The 13074-nt window shown below is 37.8% G+C and overlaps 1 protein-coding gene across 8 annotated transcripts in view; it reads left to right on the top strand.

The window, feature by feature from the left end:
* Positions 1 to 13074, top strand: part of Map2k4 (mitogen-activated protein kinase kinase 4) — a 96961-nt gene that overhangs the window by 65601 nt on the left and 18286 nt on the right. For all 8 annotated transcript variants that reach the window (XM_052756906.1, XM_052756908.1, XM_052756907.1 and 5 more), the window contains 3 exons: positions 743 to 862; positions 9635 to 9754; positions 12229 to 12280. In XM_052756906.1, the coding sequence (XP_052612866.1) occupies positions 743 to 862; positions 9635 to 9754; positions 12229 to 12280 (292 nt within the window). The remainder of the gene's footprint in view (positions 1 to 742; positions 863 to 9634; positions 9755 to 12228; positions 12281 to 13074) is intronic.

Here is a 13074-nt window from a genome sequence, read left to right on the forward strand (position 1 = left end):
TTGTACAGTTTGGTTAGGACTCTGCCCCAGGTCTGTAGTGTACAGAGGATTCGCTTTTCAGCTTAGGAACAGGCAAAAGGAGCCCTTTGTTGCTCTATTTTGGGGTCATGTCGTGTCGTTCCCCCCCCCCCCCCCCAACCTGCATGCCAAACCACTAACAGAAAGCCAGGGAGAGCTTCCAGTTTTTAATGTAGAGGAAGTTCAGTGAAGGAAGACCCCCGACAGGCTTTGAAAGGCTTGGATTCTCATCTCTATGCTTCCCATACTGGTCCTCACTTTTTCTGTCCCAGACTCTTTTCCATCACAATCCAGTGAATAAAGTTGCTAGGTAGTTAAGGCTGTTGTTGCATTGGATGCTAGAGCCTATACAATTCCGAGATGATGGTTAAAAATATATGTTGTGAAGCTGCCTATAATTATTCATATGAAAACTTCTATACTCTATGATTTTCTTTGTATTTGCATGTGGGCGTAATTCTCAGAGCCTAAGAGCATTGTTGTGTAACCCCCATTATCATCAGTGAATGTGTGACCCAGAGTCCTGTGCCCTTAAAAGAATTCCTGAGTGCTTTTTGTTAAATGTTCTCTGATCAAACTTACAATTATAAAGTAAAAGAAATATGGTAATTTTGCTGTCTGGTTAATATTATGAAGTTTGATAATTTTCAGTGCTGTGGTAAAGTTTTACTCAAGTTTCTGAAACTATTCTGTTTGTATGACATCTGTTATCATTCTTTTCCAGAGAATACGGTCAACTGTGGATGAAAAAGAACAAAAACAACTTCTCATGGATTTGGATGTAGTAATGCGGAGTAGTGATTGCCCATACATTGTTCAGTTCTATGGTGCACTCTTCAGAGAGGTACGGGTAAACTATTTAGCTTTTAGCTGATAAATGCATATTTAATTTGGGTAAGAAGATGGCAGGATTAAATTCTGATCTTCAGCAAAGTGACCCATTAACAAGGAAGTTGTCTCTCATTATTGTAGTACAGAACCATCCAAGTTAACCTGTAGGTTGTTCTTTCTGCTTAGGATTGCTTTGGCCACTCATTGGTTTGTTTTGTTATGCTTTCCTTACTAGTTCTAGGGAGGAACGCCAGTGAAATTTGGACTCACAGCTTCTTACATTAAAGGATGATTATCACCTATACAAATGTGAATAGTTCTGTATATTTGTGGTTGTTACTTCTGAATCCCATATGTTTTCTATTAAGAATGTGACATATCTGTGTATCAGTACTTCAGTGTAGATTTTTTTAAGAATTATTATGTTTAATTTTTTTTGGTTAGTAATGAAATGGGTGTCATGGTGACACCTTTATTTTTTTAAAAAGTAATTTTTTAATTAAAATAAACTTGTATCACTTTTCCCTTCCCTTTCCTTTCTCTAGCACCCTTTATGTGTATCTTTCATTACACCTTTTTATTATTTGCCCCACCCACCTGCCCTTCCTTGTTTTCCTTCCTCCCTGTTTTAGTTAGGGTTTCTATTGCTGTGAAGAGACACCATGACCATGGCAACTCTTATAAAGGAAAACATTTCATTGAGGTGGCAGCTTACAGTTCAGAGGTTCAGTCCATTATCATCATGATGGGGAGCATGTAGGCATGCAGGCAGTTGTGATGCTGGCTACATCTTGACCAAAAGGCTACAGGAAGTTGACTGACTGTCACACTGAGTGAATCTTGAGCAAAAGAGACCTCAACGCCCACCCCCACAGTGACACACTTCCTCCAACAAGGCTACACCTCCTAATAGTGCCATTCCCTTTGGGGGCCATTTTCTTTCAACCCACCACATTCCCTGTTGCTGAGTACCTTCCGTTTTTTAACGGTCACCTTTTCTGCTCTCGTGTCAGTGGTTAGTACACCTTCTTACTCACTTTACTCCCTCCTTCAGACTTCTTCCTCCCCTCTCAGTTCCTATTCTACTTTCATGTCATTTTTGTGTATATATGTATATATACATACGTATGTCTATATGCGCGTGTGCATATTATATATTCTGCTTGTGGCATAAAATATGCAGTATTTATCTTTCTGAATCTGGCTTAATTTGCTTCATATGATTGTTTCCTGTTTCATCCATTTTCCTGCAAAGGATATAATTTTATTCTTTACCAAAGAATAAAATTCCATTGTGTATTTATACCATATTTTTAAAAATCCATTCATCTGTTGGTAGACATTGAGGCTGGTTCTGTACTTTGACTGTTGTGAATGTACAACAACAGATGTGAATGTGGTAGCATATCTGATAGGTTGATTTAGATCTGGGATGTATACCTAAGAGTGGCTATGGCCATATCAGATGGTAGTTCTACTTTTAGCGTTTTTGAGGGCCTCTATACTGATTTCCATAGTGACTGTACAAGTTTACACTCCTACCAGCAGTTTATAAGGGTTACTCTCTTCCTACATCTCCATCGGCATTCGTTTTCTTTATGAGAGCCATTTTGACAAGGTGAGATGCAATCTTAGAGCAGTTTTAATTTTTATTTCTTTGATTGCTAAGCATTTTGAAAACCCTTTTTCAAATGTTTCTTAGGCATTTGTATTTCTTCCTTTGAGAATTGTCTATTCATTAGCTTACTTATTGATTGGATGATCAGGTTTTATTTTGTTGTGTTTAACTTGTAGTTCTTTATAGATTCTAGATATTAATCCTTTGTCAGTTATATCACTGGCCAAGACTTTCCCTTATTCTATAGGTAGTTACTTTGCTCTGTTCCTGTTTTTTTTTTTTTTTTGTTTTTTTATATATAGAACCTTTTTAATTTCATGTAATCCCATTTGTCAGTTCTCTTAGAATTGTTTACATGATGTTGAAGTCCTTGTTAAAAAGGCCTTGCCTGTGCCTCTGCTTGGAATGTTCTACTTGTTTTCCTCTAGCAACTGTAGGTCTTAGATTAAGGTCTTTGTTCTAGTCAATATTGGATATGTGTGTGTGTGTGTGTGTGTGTGTGTGTGTGTGTGTGTGTGTGTGTGTGTAAGTGTGTAAGTGTGTAAGATACGGACCTAGTTCCCTTCTTTTACATTGAATATCCAGTTTACTAGCACTATTTGTTGAAGAGGTTTCCTTTGTAACTATATTTTTAGCACATTTGTCTTAAGATTTCGTGGCTGTAGCTTTCTAGATTCATTTCTGGGTCCTGTTTTGTATACCATTGGTCTCTGTGCAGTACCACCACTATTTCTGCCATTGTGTGTCTCTGTTGATATAGTTTCAGATCAGGTATTATGATGCCTCCAGTATTGTTTCTTCTTTTTAGTATTGCTTAGTATTCATTTGTTTGATTTTTTATTTTGCTTTTCTTACTAGTTCTATGTGGAATCCCACTGAAATTTGGATGGGACTATCTTGGTTAGGGTTACTATTGCTGTGATGCAACACCATGACCAAAAAGCAACTCGGGAAGGAAAGGGTTTATTTCACTCATGGTTCCATAGAACAGTTCATCATCAAAAGCAGTGAGTTCAGGAACTCAAGAAGGGCAATAACATGGAGGCAGGAAATGATATAGAGGCCATGAAGGGATGCTGCTTAATACTGGCTTGCTCAATCTGCTTTCTTATAGAACCCAGGACCACCAGTCCAGGGGTGCCCTACCCACAATGAACTGGGCCCTCCTCAATCAATCATTAATCAAGAAAATGCCTTGCAAACTTGTCTACAGCCCAGTCTTACAGAGGCATTTTCTCAATTGAGGCTCCCTCCTCTCTGATGACTCTAGCTTGTGTAAAAGTGACAGAAAACTAGCCAGAACAGGGACTGTGCTGAGCCTGTAGGTTGCTTTGGGTCATATATATATCTAATTATCACAATGTTAATTGTACTCATTCGTGCTTTAGAGGTCTTTCCATCTTCTAGTATATTCTTCAGTTTCTTCCTTCCAGGCTTTACAGTTTTGCCCTCCTGGTTAGGGTTTTATTTATTTTTTTTTTGAAATTGATGAATGAGGGTTTTTTTGTTTTGTTTTGCTTTTGTTTGCTTGGTTCCCCCCCCCCCCCCCAATTTCTTTCTGAGCAAGTTCATTGTTAGTATATGGAAAGGCTACTGAGTTTTATATTTGTAGTAGATATAAAATACAGTTTCTGTCTTAGTTACTTATCTTTTGCTGTGAAGAGACACCATGACCAAGGCAACTTAGAGAAGAAAGGGTTTATTGAGGCTTGGAGTTTCAGAGGATTAGAGTCCATGGCCATCACAGTGGGGAGCACGGCAGCAGACAAAAGGGCAGAGAGAGCTTGCTGGGAATGGTGTGGGCTTTTAAAACTTCAGAGCCCACCCCCAATGGCACATTTCCTCTAACAAGGCCACACCTCCTAATCCTTCCCAAATAATCCTTCCCGCTAACTGGAGACCAAGTATTTAAATATCTGAGCCTATAGGGACCATTCTCATTCAAACCACCACAGCTACTTTACTGTGGTCACCACATCTAGAGTTTTCTGATAGAGTCTGTAGGGTCTTTCAAAAATAGGATCATGTCAGCCAGGCATGATGGTGCATGCCTTTAATCCCAGCACTTGGGAGGCAGAGGCAGGCTGATCTCTGAGTTCTAGGCCAGCCTGGTCTACAAATTGAGTTTTAGGACAGCCAGGGCTACACAGACAAACCTAGTCTCAAAAAAAGAAAGTAAGAAAGAAAAAGGATTATAGCATCTGTAATAGGGATTGTTTGACTTCTTTTTTCATTATTTGTATCCTTTTAAATTTCTTTCTCTTGTCTCATTGCTCATTGAACATTATGTCAAATAAAAGGGGACACCCTTGTTTCTTTTCTGATGTCAGAGCAAATGCCTTCAGTTCTCTTAATTCATGGTAGTCTAGACTATAAGTTTGCTATGTGTGCTTCTAACCTTAATTTCTTTAGGGCCTTCATCCTGAAGGAATGTTACACTTTGTCAAAAGCCTTGTCTGTATCTGTTGAGATGATCATGCGATTCTCTCCTTGAGTTTTATTAATGTGCTGTATTATTTTATTGTATGAGGTGACTTGAATGAAAAATGTCCCTCATAGGCTCAGGCATTTGATACTTGGTCCCCAGTTCCAGTTGGTGGCACTGTTTGGAGAGTTTTAAGAGGTATGGCCTTCCTGGAGTAAGTATGGTACTGGGACAAGCTTTGAAAGTATATATTCACATTCAACCTATAGTTCATTCTCTGCTTTGTGCTTGTACTTAAAAATATAAACATTTGGTTTCCTGTTCCTGCTGCTGCTTGCCACCATGCCTTCCCACCATGATGGGTTCTTATCCTTCTAGACCCATAAGTCCAAATAAACTTCTAAGAGTTGCCTTGGTTATGGTTACAGAAAAGTAGTATGTATAAGTGTATGTGTATGTGTGAAACAATCCTTACATTACTGGAATGAAACCAGCTTGATATTTATGAAATACCGTGTGTGTGTGTGTGTGTGTGTGTGTGTGTGTGTGTGTGTGTGTGTGTGTGTGTTTGGTGTTACTGTAATGGCAACTTTGTAGAATAGTGTTCCTTCCTTTCTGTTTTATGGAGCAGTCTGAGGATGTTGGGATGTTGGTGCTGGCTCTTCTGGAAAAATCTGATCAAAATCGTCAGTCAGTCTTTCTGCTCCTGGGCTTTTCCTTGTTGGGGGATTTTATTATAACTTTAATTTTATTGCTCCTTGTGGATCTGCTTGGTTGCTTTTATCTTCTTGACTTTATTTTGTTAAGCTGTATATGTCTATAAATTTATCTTTCCTAGATTTTCTAGTCTTTTAAGAATATATTTTTAGCCAGGTGGTAATAGTGCATGCTTTTAATCCCAGTACTTGGGAGGCAGAGGCAGGTGGATCTCTGTGAGTTCAAGGCCAGCCTGGTCTACAAAGAGAGTTCCAGGACAGCTAGGACTGTTATACAGAGAAACTCTGTCTTGAGAAAGAAAAAATTATATATTTTGAAAGCAATTCCTAGTGATCCTCTATCATTGGCATATGTTGTACTATACCCCTTTCCAACTCTATTAATTTTAATTTTCCCTAGTTAATTAGATTGACCAGGGAATGTGCCAGTTTTATTTATTAGAGCACCAACTTTTTCTTTTCTTTCTTCTGTGTGTGTGTGTGTGTGTGTGTATGTGTGTGTGTGTGTGTGTGTATGTGTGTATGTGTGTATGTCTCTCTCTCTCTCTCTCTCTCTCTCTCTCTCTCTCTCTCTCTCTCTCTCTCTCTCTCTCTCTCTGTCTCACTGTCTCTCTCAGACAGGTTCTGTCTGTGTAGCCCTGGCTGACATGGAACTCACTCTGTAGACCAGACTGACCTCAGACTCAAAGATTTGCTTCCTGAAGTGCTGCTACTAATGGTGCGGTCACCATACCAGGCAAAACCAACTTTTTCTTTGATTGCTTCTGTGTATAATTCTTTTTGTCTCTCTTTCAGTAATTTTTGCCATGACTTTCATTATGCATTAATGAATAATGTTCTTGGAATGTATTAGGCTCTTATTTGTGATTGCTCTGATTTTTCTTCTAGTGTAAGTACTCATAGCGATGTATTTTCCTCTTAGAGGAGCAGTAGGTGTATACTGAAATTCTGGCAAACTGCTTTCATTTTCATTTGGTTCTGAAAAACATCTGGCTTCCTTCCTGATTTCTTTATTGGTACACTGTTCATTCCAGAAAGAATTGTTCAGTCTCTTGAGTGTTTGTTTGATTTTGTGATTTTTCCAGCTATTGATAGTTTATTAGTTTTTCTACTGATTTGATAAGGTCTAAGTTGTTATTTTGATTTGTTTGTTTGTTTTGTGAATACTTGCTTGTGAATTAGAATGTGTTCTATCATAAAGAAGGTTCCCTGGGCTGCTCAGATTCCATATCTGTTGTATGGAAGATTCTAGAGATACCTATTAAGTTCATTTTATCCATGATGTAGTATTCATTTGCTTGATCTGTTAGGGTCTTTGGCAACATTTTATAGTTGGTTGTTGTATAAGTCTTTTTCCTATCTCATTAGACCCATTCCTGTGTGCCTTATTGCTTTACTTTCTGTTGTCAATGATGTATGTATAAATATTTTATTTTCTAAATGGTTGTTGTTGGTGTATAAGTATGTTGTTGAGTTTATCTAGATTTTATCTTCAGGAATCTCATCTTGTTAATTCAATATTTTATCATCTTCTGCCTTTGTTTCCCAATAAATGCACATTCAGGAATTTCTTTTTTTTCCATTTTCTTTCCTTTTTTTTAATTAAGAAATTTTTTTGTTCATTTTACATACCAACCACAGGTCCCCTTCTCTTCTCCCCCCATCTCTCCCCAGCCCACCTCCCTTCTCCTCTTGTGTGTTCCAGGCACCTTTGACTGAACATGACAGGCTGTCACTGCTCTTTTGGGCAGCGTAGGTGGTTTCCTCCCATTCTCTCCCCTCCTTCCTGTTCTTCTTCAAGCCTGGCTCATGGCTTTGGTCTGTTTGTAGCTATGGACAACAGGAAATGGCAGAGGGGTAGAACTTGGTTGTGCCCCTTAGAACCTGCAGGGATGTCCCTCTGCAGCTGCTTGCTGTCTTTCCATCTCATCTTCAGTTCTCAGTTCCTTCTTCCTTCCTGGTGGTGGTCTGCTCTGACCACACACCCCCACCCCCCAACCCCGCACCATCCACGTGCAAGGCACTTTATGTTTTCCCTCTACTAACTCACGGGACCTTTATTACAGTCCATAGATGGTAGTGGGCAGTCTCATTTCATAGATGAGCAGGGAGGAGGCATAGGCCTACATAAACAGAAAGTGTCAGGCCTCCCAGGCTTTCAGCAGGAGGTGTCTTTCCACCCCTGAAATTACTTATTTGCTGGTAGTAAATCTACTAAGAGGTGTCTTTAGAAGACAATAAAATTGTGTGTGTGTTTGGTGGAGAGTTTTGATTTTTCTTTGAGAACTATTCTCTGAGAATACTGTAGAAAGTTAACATTGAGAAGAAAGGAAATGTAAAGGTTTATTATGTCAAATATGCTTTAAAAATGTTCCCCAGTCATTTAGTGACATAAATGTTCTAGTCCTATTACTCATCTCAGTGTTCTTCAGTGTATGCTCTTCACACTTATGAGGTGAATGTGCTTGTGCTATGAGGCCTAACTGAAGAAAAGACTTAGGGAAGCTGCATTCTCCACAAAGCTCAGTCACTAGTGAATGCTTTCCCCTTCAGGGGCATTAACTTCCTTAGTCTAGAACAGGCTTGAGCACTAAGAGGTTACTGGGTAGAAAACCTTTGAAACTACAACTGTCTCCATAAATTAGTAGCAACATCAAAGTTGTTGAAGATGATTTTCAGCATTATCTCTGATGGTAGCTTTTCTCCTTTGGTCAGTGCTGTATATCCTGTTCAAATGGACACAGCTGCTAGTTCCTTTCCTGCCAAGGCCCTGCGCTTTCTCCTACCTTTCCTGCCTACCTCCATGACCACAGTGTCAAGGAAAGGAACTTAAGATACTTTCTCAGTGTTGTACACCGTTCTCTGTTTTGACTTGTTTAGTTTCTGTAGCTTATGGAATATTAAAGATGTATTCCTATTCATGGGGTGATTCTATCAAATGTCAGTCTGGCTACAGTAGGCTCCCCTTATTTGCAGGAGATACATCCCAAGGTGTATCCAGTGGATGCCTGACACCTCTGATATTACCAAACTCTTATATTGTTTTTTCCTGCACATATACCAGTGAAAAAATTCAACATAATATTGACACAGTAAGTGATAATCATAATTATACCAATCATAAGGTGTAATAGTTATAATACCTTAGGGTTACTTGAAGCACAACTCTTGTGACAGTTGGTCTAATAACTAGTGTGGTTACTATAGAAAAATGGCTACATGTATATACTAGGTACTATAGAAAACATGACTACATAGGGTGAAATGCTGACTCCATCAGTGGTGGGATGGGGTAGGACATCATAGGGTGTTCTCACCTATGGAGGTAAACACACAATTTGAAACTTAGGAATTGTTCATCACTAGAACACTGTTTGTGCTGTTATCAGATCACAGTGACTGCAAGAAAGCAGGAACTTCTTCCTGTGTCTCTATGATAAAATTGTTTTCCTACCCTGTCTTAATGGTTGCCAGCACTGATTTCCTGAAGACAAGCAAAATAAATACATATATTTCCCAATTTTTTGCTCAGTTATGGCAAAATTTGAAAATTTTATCAAAGTACAAAAGTTTTCTATGTAAGTTAAGAGTGGACAAAATAGTGCTGAAGAGATGGCTCAGCCATTAGAAGCACTGACTGCTCTTGTAAAGGCCCTGGGTTCAATTTCCAGCACACAATTACCTATATGCAGCCCTAGTCTCAGGGGATTTGACACCCTCTCTTGGCCTCTGAGGGTACTGCACTCTCTCACACACACACAGACATACTTGAAAAAATGAATAAATTAAAAAACACCAAAAAAAGAGTGGGTAAAACAGGCTTTAGACACGTAATTATGTTTAAATGCAGGTAGGCTATTATTCCCAGGTCCTTAATGGTGAATAAAAAATGATCATGAGTTGTAGGTTCAGTGTAAAAGCAGCACAAGATGTCTTCCTTCTGGATTCTGTTTCTCTCCTAACTAGGGGAGGCACCAGTGCTTAATATTAGGATTTTAGTGGTGACAAGCTTCTGTTGTTTTACAGGGCGACTGTTGGATCTGTATGGAGCTCATGTCTACCTCGTTTGATAAGTTTTACAAATATGTATATAGTGTGTTAGATGACGTTATTCCGGAAGAGATCTTAGGCAAAATCACTTTAGCAGTAAGTATCTGGCTTTCACACCACTGATGTGTAACTGGGTGAAGAAGTTGCTGGTGTTTCTGAATGCACATGCTGTTGGTCTTCTTGCCTTTCTGAGAAAATCATTTTTAGTAGGATAAGAGATAAAGTCATTTCTTTGTCATAATTAACATAATAGGTCTGAGGAACACTTTTCAAAATGTGGTCTGTGAGTATTACATTGTTGTGCTTATCCAAATCTCAATGAGCCGTAAGAGACTGGCTTAAGTAAAACTAGATATGCAATTTTATATTTGTTTCCCTTGTTGTTTTAACTATCTTAAGTAGATTATATCCCTAAGCTAATCAGAGTGGCAGAAGTCTTTTTGAAGCCCCTTAATTGAAGCTTTTCGACAAGGTATGTTTTGCTGTGGTTTAAGACTGAGGATTATTCAATTTAAGCCATTTAAAAAGTTGACTTGCAATCTTAGTAGCCAGCAATGATTAATTTGATCATTTCACTTTTACTAGAAGACCAAAAAGGGAAATGGGAATATGTGTTATGGTTTGAAAACTGAATTTACAATCACTTACTTTCTTGCTCTCATCTTTTATTTGATGAGTATGTTCAATTTATTTTACAGTGGAAAAGGCAACTTATTTTTTATAAAGCAAAACTGATAAGACATTAGAACCCCTGAGAACCTGAGCTAGAGATACTTGTCTAGTTAGTTGGTGTGTGAGCTAAATCATACTGTGGTTGCATGTTACTTCTGATTTCTTTGAATTAGTCCCTTCCCCAAGTTAGCTTGTCAGTTGCCAGCTTAGTGATTTCTAAAGCTAATGAAACTGATTTAAAAACATAATTTCTGGACTCTATTTCAGTTGTAAGAGATGTGTGCATTTAGTAGACTTTTTAATTTTTTGAGTAATTTTGAATTTTTTTTTGTTTGTTTGTTTTTTGTTTTTGTTTTTCAAGACAGGGTTTCTTTGTATAGTTTTGGTGCCTGACCTGGATCTTGCTCTGTAGACCAAGCTGGCTTTGAACTCACAGAGATTGACCTGGCTCTGCCTCCCTAGTGCTGGGATTAAAGGCGTGTACCACCTCTGCCCAGCCTAAATTTTTGATTAAACCATAGTTAATAAGTTACTTTAAGATGGATAATTTTGTTAAAATTTTGTCACTGCCAAACTAATGATTAAATTTAAAACTTTTCATTAGCTAGCTAACCTAAGATATATATTTTCATATAATACTATAAACTGAGTTGAACTAGAAACTTATTGATTGCTCAGATGAATATGTAGCTCTTACATTGATAGTTTGTTTAGCACCCCTCCATTGTACCAAGCTACTGTTGTCTTAGAACTTGCCACTGTTCACAGTATTAGAATTCAATAGTACTATACAGTAGAATAGTACTGCAGTACTATACAATAATAGAATCATGATAGTAGTTAATGGTGAGTGAATATTATTTGTGTTGAGCCAAGATTTTATAACATAATTTTCTTGGTAACTCTATGGTAAGTAATATCCCATTTTTATAGATGGTAAATCCAAAAGCATGGAAATATTAATTTACCTTGGTATTTACAGTTTTAATTGTTGTTGATTAAAACCTCCATAGCCTGATCTCATAACCCCACTTAACTACAGCATAACAGGATGGCTGTGAAATTTGGAAAACAAATATAAAATTATTTTATCATGTATTGTAATGTATATAGTATGTACATGAATAACTTAATTAGTACATGTGTGCTTGTGTTTTTCAGACTAGGTAATCACCTTATTATGTATTAAGCACATTTTAAATTACTTTCTGTAAAGTCTCTTGCTAATTAATAGACCAGTGAACACACAGGAAGGGTTTTTCAGATAATACAAGGTGGTATTTTCTACATTTTCCATATAATTCCCCTGACAGCAAAGACTTGACTTCTCCTTTTTCTTTCTGTCTTTCTTTTTTCTTTCCTTTTTCCTTTTTTAAACAGCAAATGTGCTGGCCTGTTGTCAAGTCTCTGTTGCCTCCCTTTCTGAAGAAGCCTATGATTTCTAATCATGAGTAGTGTGACCCATGACAGGATAAGTTGCTGCTGGCTGAGCAGATATGCTGGATCTGCAGAACTTACATCAGGGGTTTAGTGAACGAGTGTGAGGAACTGAGGATTTATGGAGATTATCACCATCATGGATAGTAGAACCAGTCCAGTGAACTTGTGCTATTTTTATGATTGTATAGGCTTGAGGTACAAAAACAATACAACTTTTTAGTGACTTAATATGTAAGTCATGTTACTGTTTTCTTAACGGTCAGAGAGGACCATGAAAAGGCAACTTTCCAATGTAAAATTATATGCCATTGTCATTCAAAATACAGAAGGATAGCATTTGAAATGCTAAACTGAGAAAGCATACAGAGGACTATGGAGGCTATTGCTTGTGATAGGTGGTTGGGCTGTTTTATTAAAAACACAAAAATCTTTATCCCACCTCTTCTTTTTCTCCCTAGACTGTGAAAGCACTAAACCACTTAAAAGAAAACTTGAAAATTATTCACAGAGGTGGGTATGGATTGCTTTCTGTGGAATAGGAGTCAACTTTTTCTCCTTAAATTGGTTAAAACATTTTTTAATGAAAACTACCATAATACTATATAAACTTTCATGGAATATTTGTGTTTGTGGCCAACAAAACAAGAAACCCAACTAACCAAACAAACACAGAGAAACCCCAAGTGGTGTATACCTTGAAGCATCAGCTTGCCCTCCCCTGGGGTTCTTTAAATGTCCATCTAACTGAGTAAGTGTTTTAGATTTACAATTACATTTTGCTACAGATTCTTGATCTTAGTTAGAAATAGTTATTGTTGATAATGAATCCTTTTGTACAGTTCAAATGTGCCAATAAAATTAATAAAAGGGAAACATAAATGGCTAAAAATAAATCACTCATTGCCCAGTATAATTGATGACTGCATGTGGTCAGAGCATCAGAGTGGCCATGTAGACATTCAAAGAAGAGTCTGAGGAGACAGTACCTTAAGGCATCCCCCCACCCCCGTTGCTGGAAATTGAACCCAGGTTCTTGTGCATGCCTGACAAGTGCTCCCTACCACTTAGCTACACTCCCAGTCCCTATACTCAAGCATTTTAAAGCCATGGTATTTCTCTTATGAAATGTTTTTTCTCACTTTAGAGCATGTGTTTGTAAAAGAGACTTAAAATTCACATTATAAACTGAAACTCCCTTAAAACATAACCCGTTTGTAAAAGCATCGATTGTGTGGCATTAATGACCACCTCAGCTCTAAGTATTACTTCTAGACCCAACAGAAGCAATACTGAAGAAAGGACTC

The sequence above is a fragment of the Peromyscus californicus genome, unplaced genomic scaffold (assembly GCF_007827085.1).
Source record: "Peromyscus californicus insignis strain IS unplaced genomic scaffold, ASM782708v3 Scaffold_3__1_contigs__length_106647218, whole genome shotgun sequence".
Lineage (NCBI taxonomy): Eukaryota > Metazoa > Chordata > Mammalia > Rodentia > Cricetidae > Peromyscus > Peromyscus californicus.